The sequence below is a fragment of the Paralichthys olivaceus genome, chromosome 23, assembly GCF_024713975.1.
Source record: "Paralichthys olivaceus isolate ysfri-2021 chromosome 23, ASM2471397v2, whole genome shotgun sequence".
NCBI classification, from domain to species: domain Eukaryota; kingdom Metazoa; phylum Chordata; class Actinopteri; order Pleuronectiformes; family Paralichthyidae; genus Paralichthys; species Paralichthys olivaceus.
In genome coordinates, this window is record NC_091115.1 from 17,289,438 (window position 1) to 17,308,987 (window position 19,550).

The 19,550-nt window shown below is 41.5% G+C and overlaps 1 protein-coding gene across 5 annotated transcripts in view; it reads left to right on the top strand.

The window, feature by feature from the left end:
* The window catches only part of LOC109637510 (DENN/MADD domain containing 5B), a 58,647-nt gene that overhangs the window by 30,409 nt on the left and 8,688 nt on the right, over positions 1-19,550 (top strand). For 3 of the 5 annotated variants that reach the window (XM_069519514.1, XM_069519513.1, XM_069519516.1), the window contains 12 exons: positions 2,421-3,111; positions 6,511-6,698; positions 9,225-9,794; positions 10,190-10,421; positions 11,426-11,576; positions 11,972-12,062; positions 12,293-12,403; positions 13,344-13,475; positions 13,612-13,834; positions 15,081-15,159; positions 16,078-16,206; positions 16,576-16,697. In XM_069519514.1, the coding sequence (XP_069375615.1) occupies positions 2,421-3,111; positions 6,511-6,698; positions 9,225-9,794; positions 10,190-10,421; positions 11,426-11,576; positions 11,972-12,062; positions 12,293-12,403; positions 13,344-13,475; positions 13,612-13,834; positions 15,081-15,159; positions 16,078-16,206; positions 16,576-16,697 (2,719 nt within the window). The remainder of the gene's footprint in view (positions 1-2,420; positions 3,112-6,510; positions 6,699-9,224; positions 9,795-10,189; positions 10,422-11,425; positions 11,577-11,971; positions 12,063-12,292; positions 12,404-13,343; positions 13,476-13,611; positions 13,835-15,080; positions 15,160-16,077; positions 16,207-16,575; positions 16,698-19,550) is intronic. The other 2 variants (XM_069519515.1, XM_020099915.2) reach the window with 1 other exon arrangement.

Below are 19,550 nucleotides of genomic sequence, written 5' to 3' on the forward strand. Positions count from 1 at the left end.
AGTGTCCTCAAGGATCTGTTTGTATTCATGCATGAACTCCATGTGTGGCTTGCTGCCCAACTCTACCATATTCTGTGGTCTGCTCCTGACACTCATCAAAATACTCCCAATCTCATTGAAAGACTTCTTGACTGCAGGGTCTTCATGTCAGTCTGTTTGAAGTTGATCACTTGGTGGTCAAGGGACTTCAGGTAGGCCCTCTTGTACTACTCCCTCCATATCTTATTGAAACCCTGTTGGGCCTCTCTCCACTCCTCTTCTTTGGCTTCCGAACCATTCAGCACCAAAGGCACAGCTGTGGCATGACTCTTAATATTCATGCCACAGTAATATTACTATATAAGTTACTCTATTGAAAAATGCTCACCATGGTTGATGCCTACACTTGAAATCGTTAAAAAAGGAAAAATCTCTGTTAAAATCAGCATCCTCTCTGACGAGACGTGGAGGGCTACCTTAGCTGGTGGCTAGCAGCACCAGTGTAGTGACACAAGGTTGTTTTGGCTGAAAAATGTGAGGCAAATGTTTTTGTAGTTTGCCTTATTTAGGATATTTGTATCAAGTTCATGAAGAGGTCAGGTGAAGGGCAGACCAGGAACACAAACGCTGGGATGACTAACCTAAACCAACCAACCTAACCAACAAAGGCAAGGAGTACTATCCAATCAGAAATCGAGAAAGGCGGTTCATGCTTTCACTATCTTGGCTTGTAGCACACGACTAAATGATGTACACCAGAGGCGATATAGGATGGACTATATGTTGATTCAAAAATAACTTGTACGCCATATACCTGCCTATGTCTTGCACCACACCATTGTGTGTGGCTCTGGGTGTTACTTGCTAATGATTGAAGGTCACTGCCTATTTTTCCATCAGCTCTGCTGAATAATTCAGTCCTGGGTCTCACTTTACATTGTGGAAACATGCCATCGTGCTGCAGTGCTGTGACTGAAACCTGACCCCCAGATGATGTGAGCTGTTGAGGGTTCTCTCCTCCTCTCTTCCTCCTCCATCATACCTCCATGACCCCCTGAAACTCATCATCCTCTCTTCCTTCCTCGAATGCTCTCATCCCAGAACATTCAATTACATCATGCTTTCCCTAGTCCTAAACTCAAACCTTAACCATTACAATTAAATGTCTAAACCTAATCTTTAATTTAACCTGAAACCAAGAACCAAATCTGAACCCTCACACAGCCAGTTGAGGGTGTTAGAAAGTGAGGACCATCCAAAATGTCCTCACACGGTAAAACTGATACTCATCATGTATAACAATCAGTATCAATGGATTATGTACTGTATGCTAATTTAACTCTGCTTTTATAATTGTGAAATGAAAGAACATTTATCGAGACTGTTTGAGAACATTACACTCACTTAGGCCTGGGACGATAACAAATTTTGCTGCACGATATATTGTCACACGAATTATTGCCGATAAACGATATTATTGTCAACATGATAATATATCATAATAATGCACACCCTTTCAAAGACAGTACACTTTTATTTCTCAGTGTTTTTTACCTTTAGCAATGTAGCGAACTTCACTTTCAATGAGCGCACACCATTTTGCGCTGTTCCGTTTATATTTACTTTGTCGACCAAACGCCTCAGTGAGTGTTGACTGTCGGGACGAAGGCTCTGCATCTCGAGGTGCACTTTGTTTCCCCAGCTGGGAACACTGGGTCGGGTGGTGATGCTTCAGGTGGGCATGCAACTTTGTTGTGTTGCCTTTTTTCGCTGCCACCACTTTTGAACTGGCTCGTCCGTGTTGATGGGCTCACCTTGCTCATTCGGTTTGTAGCCGAAACATTCCCACACTGGGGCTGTGGCATTTGGCTTTACAATCATCTTTTCTCCACGCGTTGCTCCGCACGACGCTCACTCGCTGCACTCTGTGTGTGTAGCATGTGTGGCTAATGCTAGTGGCCCCGCCTCCCCCCACAGAGACAAAGAGGCTGGATGACTGACAAGAGGGTTCACTCTGTTCATTCCGCAACCAACGCCCCCAGGTGCTGAGACCGAGCACAGAGTGAACCCTCTTGTCATCCGGCCTGCTTGGAGGCGAGAGAGGAGGAAAACAAACACGCATGCACATGGCGATATATCGAAGCCGGAAAAATTATTGAGTTCATTTTAATTTATCGTGCGATTAATTGATTTATTGATTATCGGCCCAGGCCTACACTCACTAACACAAAGCGCTCACAAATATCTCAGGCGTCAGTGATGAATTGATTGGATTTAATTGTATGCATTTTACGCGCACACACACAAACACACACACAATTTTTACCAGGATCAGAATGATATCAGAACAATGGTAAAGTTAGCTAGAGCTAGACTACTTTGTGGAATTGACAATCGTCTGCTCTGAGGTGGTGATTGACCACTGTTTCCTCTCTTTGCAGCTGTGTATGCCTAAAGGACTGTCATTCCAGACGCAGGCAGATCCACGTGATCCTCAGTTTCACTCCTTCATCATCACCAGGGAGGATGGTTCTCGAACTTATGGCTTCGTTCACACCTTCTATGAGGAGGTGACCAGCCCGCAAATCTGCTCCGACATGCAGACCCTCTCCCAGATGCACAATGCAGAGCATGCCTCCGCCAACCCCCAGTCCTCCTCCTCTTCCTCCTCCTCCAGCATGGACTCTCTGACCAGCAGTTTAGACGAGGCTGACTCCACCACCTTCTCATCCACCTTACCTTCATCTCGGGCAGCAGGTGGCTATGACTCGTCACGGGACACCCTCTATGTGTCCAAAGCTTTGTGTCTGGTCACTCCCATGCCATTCATGTACGCATGCCGCCACTTCCTGTCACAGCTACACAGGGCTGTTACAGCAACCACTGCCCCCCCACTACCACTTGAGAGCTACATTCACAATATCCTGTATGAGGTGCCGCTGCCTGCTCCAGGCCGAACGCTCAAGTTCCACGGTGTATATGAGCCCATCGTGTGCCAGAGGCCTGGGCTGGGGGAGCTGCCACTTGCTGACTTCCCCCTTTCAGAGGCTTTCAACCTGCTGGGAGTAGAAAATCTGGTCCAGGTGTTCACCTGCACCCTGCTGGAGATGCAGATCCTCCTCTGCTCACAGGGTAAGTCTGTCATAATAAAAGAAAGACTAGGTCAAAACCTAGTATATGGCTGGACTGTGTGTGGTCATTGGCAAAACTTGTCAGTAGTCAAGTGTGTAAGAGAGCTCTTTAGTGTGCGTAGATCCTGTTCTTATATAAGAACAAATCCCAGATATGAAAACATTTGTGAATGTCTATTGGTGAATATTTGTAAAAACTGTTTTAAGAAGACATTTCCTCTTAAGAATGGTTGGTGAATAAGGCCCAATATTCTGTTTAACTTACTTGAGTGTCCCACTGAAGACAAAATATGCAAAGCTTTTTTCCTCCAGCTGTCACTCACGTAATCTCTGTTTTCCACCACATCGTATTTCTGTTGATGTTATTTATTTCTCCCAGGTCAGTTGATCAGTACTTGACAGCCTGATTTCCTGCATCGTTTATTTGATTTACCATGGGATAAGGTGCTTCTCTAAGCCTCTTTCATTTTGATTTATTTTTAATCTTCTTTTTAGTACAGTCATCCTCTGACTTGTATTAAGCTAGAATGTTATCATTGTGCTGCAGAAGAAGATCACTTACTGTCAGCTGTTCACTTTTATCATTCCGTGATGAACTGAACATCATAGCTGATTATTTTATACAAGCTTGTCAGTAGTCAAGTGTGCTTAAGAGTGCTCTTCAGTGTGTGTAGATTCTGGTCTTATATAAGAACAAATCCCAGATAAGAAAACATTAGGGAATGTCAGAATATTAGAAAAAAACGTAGAAATTTCCTCTGTAGAACGCTTGATGACTCAGGCCCAAAGTGTTTTCTGGGAGAAACTTTGAACCTGTTCAGACTTGAGAGATAAAGCAAATGCAGACTCAAAGATATAGTTCACACACCCATGTATGCACACACACAAACATACGCATAGGATCTGCACTTTACGGGGCATTATCAAGACGTTTCTTGAGTGAGACAATTTGAAGCGTAAATGTATATATACATTATCTCAAGGCACCTTACATAGAAGGTCAAGACCTTAAAATCATATTTAATATAGAGAAACCCAGGTGTCCCCACATTGAGCAGCACTTTGGAGACAGTGGAGAGAAAAACTCCCTCGTTAACAGGGAGAAACTGGGAACACTTGAGCAACATCAGGTATCAGCTCTGACTAGTTGAAAACAATAACAGTGTAAAGATGTTATTGATTATTAATGATAGCAGCAACAATTCATATAATAATTAATTAATAATAAGTACTGTTAAAATTTTCTTAAAAATCCAACAGAAATGAGATTTCTTCATCCAATTTATATGTTCTTTTCTTTATTTCATTAAACTTACACTTAAAAAAAACTCAAATTATCTTTCATGTTTTATTTCTAATTTGATAAAAAATAATAATAGTTGTTATCCTGCAATTCTGGAGTCAGAGAGAGAGAAAAGCCAGAGGGACTAGCAAAAGAAACATAGTTATTGTATTAGAATAAATAAAGGAATGTGGGGGGGCAGAGAGACAGAGAGAAGGGGAGAAGTGCTCAGTGGATGTTGGGAGCTCCCCCAGCAGTCTAGACCTATAGCAGCATAACTAAGGGATGGTTCAGGACCCACCTGATCCAGAACTAACTATAGGCTTTATCAAAAAGGAATGTTATAAGTTTAACCTTAAATACAGAGATGGTGTCTGTCTCCTGAACCCAGAGTGAGAGCTGGTTCCACAGGAGAGGAGCCTGGTAGCTGAATGCTCTACCTCCTGTTCTACTCTTACAGACTCTTGGAACCACAATAGACGTGCAGAGAAGCTAGACTGCAACTCTGCCTCCTGGTCTCAAAAACTTAGTCATATCCCAATTTTATTTGTATAGCCCATATTCACAAATCACAATTTGCCTCATAGGGCTGTTAAGTGTTGGACTGAAGGAAAGCTTGTAATAGTTGAATGATTCCCCCTCATATGTGGCTCATTTCAAATTAGGTGGAAAGTACAATTAAAGAAGCTTAAGATTCAGAACTTCTACTTGTGTTTAACCTATGGCTCAGTTTCAAGAACAAAGCTGTGCAGAAGAGTAAAAAGATTGAAGTGCTCAATAACAGGAAATCATGAATAACGGTAACACTTTATATTAGGGAACACAGAGTGAACATATCCAAGCACTTCATCGTAATTCATGTACAACAACTTCTTTACTTACCATCAATAAGAAGTATTAAGGAGGTTATTAAGGGAAAACTGTTAATTAATGGAGTAGTTGCAGAATAAGATCATTAAGAATAAGGCATTAATAAGTGCTTTATAATGACAAATAAAGAGCCAATATGCCTCTAATATCCATGCTAATAAGCAACTAGTTAATGGCTGATATGTGTTCCCTAATATAAAGTGTTACCTGAATAATTAATGCATTGTATGACTTAAAAAAGAGGTTCCTTATGAATATGTTTTCAAAATCAAAACACAAGTAATTATGGGCTATGTAAAGTATTGTAATAGTTTTAATTTATCTGCCAAATTGAGTTATGTATCATATAACAGTTCAAATAAAAGTTTTTGGCTGGTTATGATATATTGAGGTTCCAATGTGATTTTAGGCTAAAATAAAGCTTGGACTGAACAGGCACCATTTTTAGTCCAGCATCGGTCTTATGATACATCCATGGGGACAGGTCCTCTTACACAGAGTCCGCCGTGTTTCTGCAGTAGCCCCAAAGGGACAAACCAAACACCTGCTCTAGAGCATGCCTCTTAAGTTACCTCAAGGTCACTATAGGTTCTCTATGCTTAGAAGGCATTTCCACCAATCACAGTAATTCCAAACACAAACACAAACACCCAGACAGGAGGGATGGGCAAAATGACATATTGGACCCGACTGTTTAAAGAGCATTTTTTTGTCAGAAGAGGGAGGACTAAGACCCCTCACACAGGGTAGTAAAGTAAACTAAAACATTTTTGTATTTTTGAATTTAAACATAAAGTAAAGATAAGATGTTAAATTACATTTTGAATTTTTAGATACATTTTAGTTTTTTTTGTTTTTCCTGTCCTTACATTTTTGGTAAATATAAAACACAGATCTTTTGTCACATTTACAAAAAAAAAGCTGCAAGAGCAATTAGCCTGCAGTTGACAAGTTCATCAAATGATGGAGTTACATTACATAGTGCTTCTTACAGTTTGGGTACCCAGTTAACATGCAACATTGTCCCCCTGTTTAGCCAAAATCAGTTAAGTAATTTAGCTGTTATGACCTTAAAAGTTTAACAGTAGGACAACTAGTTAATAATAATAAAGAACTCCTAAGGGCTACGACTTAGAGATAAAGTGTTTCTTCCTCCGATCAGATTATAAAGTTTTAATAAGATAAAACTGCAGAAATTCTAGATTATTTCAGATCCATTCCCTCATCATGATTTTGTCTCCCTCTCAGACTACCAGCGGTTGATGACAGTAGCAGAGGGCATCACTACCCTGCTGTTTCCGTTTCAGTGGCAGCATGTCTATGTTCCTATCCTGCCAGCCTCTCTGCTCCACTTCCTGGATGCTCCTGTTCCCTACTTAATGGGCCTGCAGTCAAAAGAATGCACTGACCGATCCACACTGGAACTTCCTCAGGAGGTATGCAGCCAACCTTCTTGTGTTTAATTACTCCAGGTATGGAGTTTATGTTTCCATTTGTTTTTCTGTCTGTCTGTGCGTTAGCACGATTACACAAAAATTACTGGATGGATTACTACTTGGTCAGGGGATATGATGTGGCTTTCAGTGTTTCCTACGGAATTCATTCTATCTATAGCGGTAGCAGGGGTGCATGTGCACGTACGTCGCTCACACGTACAACCGATTCCGAGTGACAGGTAAACAGACTAAAGAGTGAAAGACAAGTTCTTGTGTGAGAGAGAATTGTATTGGATGCCACATGCTCTACTGTAGCTGAAACTATGAGGTCTGATTATCTGCGTGGATGGTAACATCTTAATCAATAGAGTGAGTGAGGATGTGCCAAATAATCAATCAGATGTTATTTTTGATAGCCCATATTCACAAATCACAATCACGGGCTTAACAACGTGCGACATCCTTTCCGTTAGGAAAACAAAAAAACCTCTTAAGGGGGAAAAAACAGAAACAGCTGCAAGTTAGGGGTCCCACTCCCTGGACCATGTTCCACATATCCATGTTTGAAGTATTAACAGGTTCTGTCAATATAGTCTGAGAGACAAAAAGGCCAAGCAACAATAAATGTTGTATTGATAGTGGTATTGTCATCAATAGTAGTATATGTGGGCAGGCATGTTACATGGCATGGCAACCTAGTTGTAATCATATGATCCACTATCAGCTGCCACCATGATCCACGATGTAGTCACAGCTTCATGTTGCTGCGATGAAAAGTTGGATCAGCCCGTGATTTCAAATGAATACTTTGATATACTTAGATTTTCAGTGGGGTTTTGAATCCAGCCCTCAATGGGTTGGTGATTTTGCAGAGCGGCGCCTCAAATTGACTGAACCATGCCTCCATCCTGGCAAATAAACTAAGTGCTGTTTTCGCTCAAGGGGGAAGAGAAGGAACTGAACATCAAGCACACTGGGCAAGAGAATCAAATGGAAGCTTTATGAGATAGCCATAGAAAATGCTGAAAAACCAGCGTGGGCGCACCACCGAAGCCAAAGAAGCTAATGCTAATGCTAGCAGCCAATAGGAGGTAAAAGAATGCTGTGAGGACCTCTGTGAACTGTAAATGACTCACTACCAACTTGGTTGTGCCCACTATTGGGAATTGCATAAGCAACTTCTATGGGTGTCTGGATCATGCAAATCACTGCAGGGCCAAACAACACACTGAGAATATTTTTAGAAATATCTATAAGATGAAGAGAAGCAATTACAACTTGGGAAGGGGTGGGTTGAAGGTTGTGAGCTAGAATGTTTGGGATCTTAATCATCCAGTGAAATGTAATAGAGTATTTCTTCATCTCAGCAAACTGCAGACTTATGTTGTATACCTACAAGAAACACACCTGCTAAAGAAAGACCAGAGCAGTTTAAAGAGGGTGGGGTGTACTATATCATACTAATTTGAATTGTTAAGCAAGAGGGGTGGCCTTTCTGTTACACAGAGAGATATATTTTTGTTCGAGGAATGTTGTTCAATAGTATAGATGTGCAGTTCTTTTCAGCTCCTCCCCAGCCTTGATAGACACAACTTGGGGGTAACTTTAATGGCGTCCTTCATCCAACACTCGACTGCTCGAACCCTTAGCACAACACAGTCACCCCACTAAGTAGGTCAGCCGAGTGCATTAATTCATTTCTTCAGGCTTACAGGGTTGCAGATACATGGAGGTTTGAAAACCCAGCAAAAAAAGTCTTCTTTTCTTTTCTCCGCCGCACCAGTCTTACTCAAGAATGCTGCTTTTAGTTAGACTGAAGACTTCTCCCTCTGGTGACCCTGACAGAAGATCGTCTAGCTGCTCCCTCACTGCAAGGGACCACTAGCCACTCAATAAAATCACGACTGTTTGCTTTCCTGACACACCTTAGTTAAGAAGATGATGTCTTATAACCATCGTCAACTCTGGTGTTTGTAATTAAAAAAACGTTTAGTTGCATTTATATATTGCATTCACATGTAGCACTTGTGGGTTGACTTTTTTGAAACAAATTGTACTTACTTGATTCTTGCTGTTCTTGGTTTGCACCGTCATGGTTGAATGCACTTATTGTAAGTTACTTTGGATCAAAGCGTCAGCTAAATGATAAATAACAGGACGGATGCTAAATCATGACTAGAAACTCTTGTGCTCTCTTTTCTGTGTAGTTGTGACTGAATCACAGACAGCTGGCAGCACGGAGGAAAATATCTAGAGTTGCAGAGAGCTTGATAAGGATGTTCTGCAGGTGTTTCAGACAACACGCTGGCATGTTGTCTGACACATTTCCTCTGAGGGGTTCCTTGATATTGATGTTATTCTCGATGAATGGGTTGAGAAAAGCACAAGTGATGAGAAAATGTTATGTCTTTGGATCTGAGTCATGCACAAAGACAATGGATAACCTCCATTTGATACAGTATATTATCTGGATAAAGTAAATAAATCATAATTGATCACAAATATTACTATCTTTCCCTGTCCCAGGCCAACTTGTGTTTTGTGGACATTGACAACCACTACATCGAGCTTCCAGAGGATTTACCCCAGTTCCCCAACAAGACTGAGTTAATCCAGGAGCTCAGTGAGGTACTGCTGAGCTTTGGAATTTCTGCCAACATAGGGGCCCCACCAAGAACCCGTACCAGTGCCCCCAGAAACCCCTCCACATCAAGCAGGGAGTGCAAGACTGTCACCCTTCAACAACTGGAGGACGACGGGCGTAATGGCAACCTGGCAGGGGAGGAGCTCACTATGCTGGAGCTGCTGCAGGGAAATACGACTTTGGAGAGATTGCATGCACTGACCAAACGCACCGGGGTGACAGTGGCCCGCATGGATGCCCTTAGGGCTGGCATTAAAGCTCAGGGGATTGACAGACAAAGGGCAGCTGAGGAGGAGGAACTAAGGAATGCCAAGCTGAATGTCCAGCTGAGGGAAGTATTCGCCAGCCGCTTCACCACCATGTTTGCTGACTATGAAGGATTTGTCATTCAGAGTGCGCCAGACCTGGAGTCCTGGCTCACCAACAGGGAGCAAATGCACAACTTCGATAAGGTAATGGAGGTCTAATCGATAGGTCTGCTGTTGTGAATAGATTTGTGCCCTACATTTGCACATATTTCACATTTACATATGCTTTGGAAAAAAACAAAATAAGACTTTCTTTGTAAAGATCTCTTTCCAACTTAATCTGGCAAACAGCAGAACTGTGAATCCCAGGCTCAACAGTAGGAGAGTCTGGTCTTTCTCTGCTCACCTAAGGGATAGGAAGAGAGAGGAGAGAAAAAACACAAAACAATAAGAATTGCCCACATTAGTGCCTGTCTATCTAAAGTTGCCTTTATTTGCGATTAGTCCTGTTTACATATGTACTCTGGCTGTACATCGTGTATATTTGTGTATAATGTTTTTCTCCTTGCTGTGTGTGCATGTGTTTGTCCCTGCTCCAGGCGTCATTCCTCTCAGATCAGCCTGAGCCCTACCTCCCCTTCCTCTCCCACTTCATTGAGACTCAGATGTTTGCCACCTTTATTGATAACAAGATCATGTCCCAGTGGGAGGAGAAAGAGCCACTGCTTCGTGTCTTTGATGGGCGCATCAACAAGGCTCGACTCTACAATGTGCGTGCTCCCAGCCTCCGATCCTCCAACTACCAGAGATGCTCCATCCTGAGGGAGTCTGGTAAGCTCTGCAGGACCAGGTGTTAGAATTCAAACGTGTTCAGTAGAAACATGATAACAATTGTAGGAAAAGTCACTGGGGAGGCTTAGTGACAAGGAAAGAGAACCAGGTCGATAAAGTGTATTTGATATATCGCGGCTTGTTCCACGTGAGTATTATGTATTAAATGACTATATGGCGACCATCGAGTACGAAATGTCACGTGAATGTTTTAAGCAGCACGAAATTGTCTTTGGAGTTTCGCTTCTACCTTTACCTGCCCTCTACTGTGGCTACACTCTCCACGGCCTCCTCTCACTAAACCATGGAAAATAATGCTGCTCCTGTAGAATTCAACTGACGCAAAACACGATCAGTGGATCAGGGGAACTTAGACAGATTAACAGCAAGCACACTAGCTGACATACAACAGAGGATAATGTGGTGTGTTTGATGTTGCTGCGTTGTGAGAAGAAGATAAATCAGATGAAGGACACAGAGCGTGAGTGTGTCTGCCCTTAACCCTCAACAAGAGTAAGGAAAAACTGCAAAAAAAAACTTTTAACGAGAGAAAAAGAACGTAGATCTGCCCTGGATCTGCAAACTATAAGACATAGGGGCTCCGGGGAAGAAGTCAAGTCAGTAACATGTATTGATGAGACATTCATTTCTTAGATGTGATAAGAAGGGAGAAGAGGAAACAGAAGAACCGTGTGTTGTGTGTCCCCCGAAATTCTCAACCTATAGCAGCATAACTAAGAGCAGGTCCAAGACAAGCCTGGACCAGCTCTTACTATAAGCTTTATCATAACGGAAGGTTTTAACCCTACTCTTAAACGTAGAGAGGGTGTCTGCCTCCTGAACTGAAATTGGGAGATAATTCCACAGGAGAGGAGCTTGATATCTGAAAGCTCTGGCTCCTACTCTACTTTTAGAGACTTTATGCAACTAAGTTTGAGTTTTCTCACTCCCAGTGTTGTCTGAAAGTATTTGATTGTAGTAAACATATTTTGTATCCCCTGCAGCTCAGGCCATTGAGCAGCGGCTCATGAAGATTGACCACATAGCCATCCACCCCCACCTGTTGGACATGAAGTTTGGCCAGGGCAAATATGAGCAGGGATTCTTCCCCAAACTGCAAGCTGATGTGCTGAACACTGGGCTGATCAATAGCAAGTGAGTCGACCTACCTTTCTTCATTGAAGCCGTTTTCAGACATGACCTGCTGATAAAGTCTAGACCCAATTCTCTGGTCAGTTAGCCTTTCACAATAACAATAAATAATAATAGCTTGAATTTGTATAGTGCGTTTCAAGAGACCCAAGGTCACTTCACAGGCACTGTCTTCGGCTATTATCAGCACAAACTCTCTTGGCATCTTCGTAGGTGTGTTCTTTTAATTTGTTACGTTTTTTGCTCTTTTCCCATCTGTCGCTTGTTAGAAGTGTCACCAACTCCTCCCCAGAATCAGTGAACAAGTGAACACAGTGAAGCAGCGTTTGTGGGGTTTCTTCAGTCGACTGGCCAAAAAGTTGTAAAAATAATCATATTGCACATTTTCTGATGTACAGGTGGTTCCATAGGACGGCGACAGCACAGCGAAGGAAAGACCACAACATACAACAGACAGAGCATCTGAATGTTGATAACGACCTGAAAGAGGTAGAAAAGCTTCTCAGAACCCGTCCTCTATATGCCCACTCGCCTTACTTGCCCTAAAGCTATTTATTTTCTGTGTCGCATGTTATTTATATTTTAATTTCAGTTTTAAATAATCTTTTTTCTTCATGTGCATGCTGCCTTATCTGCTTTCTTTTTCATTTCCTTTTGTTTTCCGTCCTCTCCTGTCTGCATGTGTGTTCGGTTCCGTTTGCATTCGTCTCCCTCCTCAGATGCTTGAGGGCTGTTTGGTCCTGCAAAACTCCATGGCATTTTGGGAGTGGGACATTGCTCCCCCTCTCTCTATCAAACTTCCTAAAAAATCTGCCTCTTCATCCTGCCTGGTATGTGAAGGAGTTGCCTGTGTTGAGTAATCCTTTTCACAGACACCCCCCCTCCACCCACAACTGGAGATTTCCATTTAACACTGGCTGGTCCATTAAACTCTGACATATTTAAAAACTATCTTTTTTATTAACAATGGTGGACAGCTTTCACCTCCGTGACAAGTGCCTCATCCATCCTGTGGCTACTTCACAATAAAAGCCACTCTATGTTTCACCAGTTAAATATATTTAATGTGAAATGCAGAAAGAAAAAAACATGCTGAGTATTTATGGAGTGATGTAAAATTGGATAGTGTGGTATTTGTCATTACTCTAAACAATGGCATTGATAAGAACATCAAGGATATAAGAGGCACTGTGTCATCAGTAGATCTGGAACTAAATGCGCAGGGATTCCATTGAGATGAACTCATGGGTCTAAAAATTCACAGTGAAAACACACACACAGATGCACACATTATTGTAATTCTATCTTAGTGAGGACACCCATAGGCATAATGCACTCGCCAGCCCCTACCCTAACCTTAACCATCACAATGTAATGCCTAACCCTTACCCTAATTCTAACCTATTTCTAACCCTGAAACCAAGTCTTAACCTTTCCTGTCACCTCACATGGACCTCCTCCACTGAGATTTTCACAGCTTCTCAGTTTCACTGTCAGCGAAAATTCATGTTCACACAGAGAATTTGGTTGCTATGGGTTTAATCCTTTTCACAAATAGAACTCACAGAATAGTTTGTGACAGACAGAGGCAAACAAGCGAGACACAGCAGGTTCAAATCAGATTACATTTGGATTAATGTGTTTAATGTGTGTGTACTTAATATAAATAAAAACATTTTACTTCAAATGCAAAATAAAAACTCAGATGAGCGTTCGGATTTGTGCTCTGTAGAGCTCACTGACTTGTTCCGTCTGATGTTTCATGTTCAGAAGTACATGCAGGAGGCCCGCAGCCTGGGGAAGAACCTTCGGCTGCCCAAACTTTCTGATCTGTCTCCTGCGGTCATTGCCCAGACCAACTGGAAGTTTGTGGAAGGTTTACTCAAGGAGTGTCGTATGAAGGTGAAACAACCACAGCAATGTTCCTACACTTATAAATGACTTGCGATGTATCACTATAGTATACATATATGGCTAAGCTTAAGTTTTATTTATTCCCTTATCCATCAATCCATTTTCTGAATATGTGTGTGTTCAGACCAAGCGAATGCTGGTGGAGAAGATGGGCCGGGAAGCTGTGGAGCTGGGTCATGGTGAGGCCAACATCACTGGCCTGGAGGAGAACACTCTGATCGCCAGCCTCTGTGACCTGCTGGAGAGGATCTGGAGTCACGGGCTGCAAGTCAAACAAGGGAAATCCGCCCTTTGGTCCCACCTGCTGCACTACCAGGCCAGAGAGGAGCAGCACACAGAGTCATCATGTAACACGCAAACACACACACACACAACTTATTTTACTTGTGTTTGTGAGGACACTATTTGACTTTGAATTCCCTTGTCCCTTATCTGGGTCCTTTTTCACAAAGCAGGGATAAGAAACTGATGTAGGTTTTGATTTTAAAAAAAAAAGTTTTCTCCTGAGTGTTCCACTTACTCAAATTTTAAAATTTTACAATCTAAATCTATCTGTATCTATATACGCAGATGAGTGTGTGTTTGTGTATGTTTAATTTTTAGAGACATGGAGCCCAATACTCATAAAATGTGCTTGGCAGGAACTGAAGATGAAACACGTACAATTTAATTACTTGCCATTGTGATGTTTAGCTTACCCTACTTAACAAAATAGCATTCAGTGGTTACATAGTAAAAAAATCATAGCAATGTCCACATCAAATATTATTTAGAAGCAGCATCTTCAAATTTGTGCTTTACTCAGATTTATATAATTGAAAAATGATGATATGGCCTGCACATAGTTATAATAAAACATAATTCAAATTAAGTGGGCCAGTTTCCTTGGTGAAGTTACAATTTCACTGTGTGATCTTCATCTTTGAACAGATACTGATGATATAATCTGTCTGGTCTACTGCTATAACAGACCTCCATGCAGCTCTAAATGTGTTTACTCCGCAGATCTTTCATTATATGTTAGTGAAGAACACAACCAGTCCATTACAGGAGAAAAAAGACATCGTGTCAGCTGTGTGTGAAGCAGCTGCACAAGGTGTAAAGACATTTATAGCTATATATATATATATATATATATATATATATATATATATATATATATATATATATACCTTTAGCTATATCTGACACCTCCTTCAGCTAAAGAACAGGAAAATCTCTGGATTATGGAAACCTGCCAGCGAGGAGGTTAAATTCAGGGAGTATATTGCCATAGAAACTGACTGCGAGTTGGGAACTGGCTTTCTGAAACAAGCCCCCTGACACGCCTCATCAAATCTAAATGCCTTGCCTCAACCCTTACCCTAAACCTAACGTAATTGTAACTTAAACCCTTAAAATCAGTTATGAACCCTCAAACAGCTGTGTGAAGTCGTGAGGACCGGCCTAAATCTTCTCACACCATAATGTCTATGACTCAAATTGGTCCTCACAAAGTACAAGTGCACACACACACACACACACACACACACACACACACACACTGTGTTCTTGCGTCACACGTGCATCATATTATGTATTTCTCGTTGACAGTGTCACGTGTTGCTGAGAGGAGGTCTGACTGTTCCATATCAATGCCATCACTCCATGTTTCTCTACTACAGGACATGAGGTACATGCTGCTGTCCTCTAAAATCCCAGATTCTCTTTTTCTTGAATGTCAATTGTTTTTTTGTGCAGTTCTGGAAATTAAAGTAAATACATGTTTCTCCATCTATCTGTTCAAAACAGTGCAGTCATTTGCTGTGCCCAGGTCAGGAACAGCATTTCAGTTCAGCTCAGTTTCTTTAAATGTAAAAATTTGGTGAATCCCTGTTAGGGGTGGGGGCGATATATCGAATATACTCGGTGTAACGCGGCTTGTACCACGTGTGATGTATTAAAGCACTGTATCACGATCATCGAGTATAAATTTTCACGTGAATATGTTAAGCAGTCAGCAATTTCATTACATCTGACATAAACATTATCTTGAACTCAAGGATGACCTGATTTGAATTTGGCGGTTTAACGGTCAAGGTCACTGTAAACACAAAAAACACATTTTGACCTCTTGAACACAACATCTCTGGAACACCTTGAATGAATTTCTTCAAATTTGGCACCAATCGTCAATTGGACTCAAAGATGAACTGAGTAGATTTTGGTGCCTGAAGGTCAAAGGTCAAGGTCACAGTCACCTCAAGTTCCTGTGATTGTGATAAATCAGGACTGATCATTGGGAATTTCATTACATCTGGTATGATTCACTTGGACTCAAGGATGACCGGAATGGAATTTGGTGGTCAAATGTCAAAGTCACCGTGAGCTCACAACACCGTGAGCTGCTATGCGTTATCAAAAGAAGGCATCAAGAGAATCCTTTCACATTTGGCACAAATTTCCTTTTGGGCTCATATATTTTCACTGATTGATTTTGGTGGTTTCACAATATCAGCCAAGGAAAAGCAGGAAATCACTAATCAAAGTAACATTTTTATGTCATTGTCCCTGTTCTCATTAGCTTTCATCACTCTATCTGTCTCCTCAGTCATATCCAGAGTATGTCAGAGATTAAGACAGATGTAGGCCGAGCCAGAGCCTGGGTACGTCTGTCCCTGGAAAAGAAGCTGCTCTCTCAGCACCTCAAACAGCTGCTGTCCCGACAAGCCTTAACCAAGTGAGCATGCCATATGATCCACCCAGCTCAAGCTCACTCTCTTTGTCTTGTTCCTGCACTATTAATATTGCATGTTTGAAAAGATTAGTCAATGGAAACCAATCACAGCAATGCAGAAATAAGGACTATGTCAGTATTATATCAAAACTGTGACGTCCCTAAATCTGAAATGAAATGACCCTGTACAGATGTGTCTCTGTGTCGGTGCAAGCTTCACTAGCAACCCTAACCCCTGCTCAGTGTGACTGTGACGGAGTGGCTGCTGCATGTTTTTGGGAGAGTGGATGTCAATCAGCAGATGAAACATTGGATAATTATGTTTTCCATCATTTGAATGTGACCTGACTTCTGTTTGCTTTGTGCCCACAGGAAGCTGTACAAGCGCTATGCCTTCCTGCGCTGTGAGGAGGAGAAGGAGCAATTCCTCTTTTACCTGCTGTCCTTGAATGCCGTTGACTACTTCTGCTTCACCAGCGTCTTCACCACCATCAGTGAGTTCTCCCTCAGCTACACGCCACCTCTGACATTATTTATGTTGAATACTGAAAACTATTGAGCAATCTCAATTTTGAACATAGTACATGAAACATGTCGTGGCTCATCAGTGTTGGACTTAGTAAAGCCATGAAGCCATTGAAAATGCGTGAAGGTACAAAAAAAAGGTTTAAATCACATCACTGATGGCTCAGGATAAATTCTTTAAAAACGGGACACAAATATAAACTGATAAACTAAGCATGCAACAAACTAATTTCCTTTGGTTCTCTTCGTCTGCATATTCATTAAAGATCTGTTAGATCTCAAGATCAATCAGGGTTAATAAGAGAATGTCAGATACATGATGATATCAGTATCAGTGTACAATATACTCTGCATTTGATTTAGCAACAAGATAATACAGGGGATTTTAGTCCAGAACATATTATCATAATCATCTGGAATTTGAAGAGAAGCTTTCAACCATAATTCTGTAATTTCCTGAATAAAAGGACAAAATATATTCAACAACCTTTTGTTCCATGACTAATATGAGACAATGAGGAACAGGGGAGAGACAGTGGGACAGACAAAGAGAGCAAAACTCGGAGCAACACGCTCACCTTGCTATAAAAATACAGTGATGGTTCACTGTGGACAGCATCTCCTAGTCGTTCTCATTTCACTCTAAAGGTAACAAAAACACTCTCTGTTGGTTTGGGACTTTTTGTTTAAATGTCGTTCTTCCTTTATGAACTGAATCCATTTGCAGCTTTAAAATAATGTCCTTCAATCCTTGCAGCCAAAGATGGCTCAAAAAATTTTCTCCCCCAATACTTCTCATCTCAAGCCGCAACTGCAAATTCTGTTTCGTAGTACAGGCCCCTGTGACTCTGGATATAGAGTGTGCAGCTAGGGCACTTATTGAGGCTTGATAAACCAATGATGATTAAGAACTAGAAAATCTCTCCTGCCGAGACATTTTGAATGGGTGCCTTGTGCTCGTCGATGCCGGCGTTGCTTCGAACACAGAGACATTTCCTTTAAGACGAAGGACAGAGACCCTGAGAGTTGACCAATTTCAGACAGAGAGAGAGAGAGAGAGTGTAACAGTTCGAGAGGAAGGAGAGAGACCCTGGGAGAGAGAGGGAGACAGTGAGAGAGAAAGACATGTATAAAAGCTGCATTTTGATCACATGATCCAGAGTGGTGACTGAGAGACTTGACCAATTTCAGAGACAGAGAGAAACCATGTTATAAGGTCTAATCACAATCCATGGGATTTCATTTAAAAAATGCAGCCTCCTTCAGGCTTCCTGGGAACATCCTGGGGTTTTTATTTTGAAAATCCAGACTCCTTCGGGCTTCCTGGTAAGGTCTTGTCATCATCCAGGACTTTTATTTTGAAATACCAGCATCTTTTAGGCTTCCTGGAAACATTCTGTAACCATCTGGGGGTTTTATTTTGAAAATCCAGTGTCTTTCAGGCTTCCTGGCAACATTCTGTAACTATTTGGGGGTTTTATTTTGAAAATCCAGCATCTTTCAGGCTTCCTGGGAACATTCTGTAACTATATGGGAGTTTTATTTTGAAAGTCCACTCTTTTTCCGGCTCCCTGGGAACATCCTGTAACCATCTGGGCATTTTATTTTGAAAATCCAGTGTCTTTCAGGCTTCCTGGAAACATTCTGTAACTATTTGGGGGTTGTATCTTGAAAATCTAGCTTTTTTTTACGCTTCCTAGGAACATCCTGTAACTATTTGGGAGTTTTATTTTGAAAATCCACTCTTTTTCCGTCTCCCTGGGAACATCCTGTAGCCATCTTGGGGTTGTATTTTGAAAAACCAGGCTCATTACATGTTTCCTAGTAACATTCTATTACTATGGGGGGGGGGCTTATTTTCTAAATAAAGGCTTTGTACAGACTTCCTGGTAACATCCAGTTACTATAGGGGGGCTTATTTTCAAAATAAAGGCTCTGTACAGACTTCCTGGTAATATCCAGTTACTATTGGGGGGGCTTATTTTCAAAATAAAGGCTCTGTACAGACTTCCTGGTAATATCCAGTTACTATTGGGGGGGGCTTATTTTCAAAATAAAGGCTCATTAGATGTTTACTGGTAACATTCTATTATAATGGGGGGGGGGCTTATTTTCAAAATAAAGGCCCATTACATGTTCCTGGTAATATCCAGTTACTATTGGGGGGGATGGGGGGGCTTATTTATACGCTTAAACATAGGCTCTGTACATGTTTCCTTGTAATATGGGGGGGTGGGGGGGCTTATTTTCAAAATAAAGGCTTTGTACAGTCTTCCTTGTGACATTCTATTACAATGGGGGAGGGTTGTTTATTTTTATATTCAAAATAAAGGCTCTGTATAGACTTCCTAGTAACATTCTATTATAATGGGGGGGGCTTATTTTCAAAATAAAGGCCCATTACATGTTCCTGGTAATATCCAGTTACTATGGGGGGGTGGGGGGGCTTATTTTTACTTTTATTTAAATGTTAAAAAATTTAGCAAAAACCACCACCCTCACCCGGATTCGAACCCAGACTCACGTCACATGATCCGAGTGCCTTAACCACTGGGCCAAAGCGGATGGTGGCAAAAACTTTGAATCTAGTAAATTTATAGAGGAGACTTGACCTCTGACAGTCTATGGGGTTGCTATGGTTACTCACTGATTAGATGAGGAACACCTGCTGCGCGCTCACTTTGGAGACAAAAACTGGTTTCAGACCAACCCTCAAACAAAAGCTTCTAACTCAAAATCTATAAGTCGTATCTGAAAAATAAACACATTGTGAGAATCACAAGACTTTGGCCGACGTCCACATATGTTTATATTTAATAAGA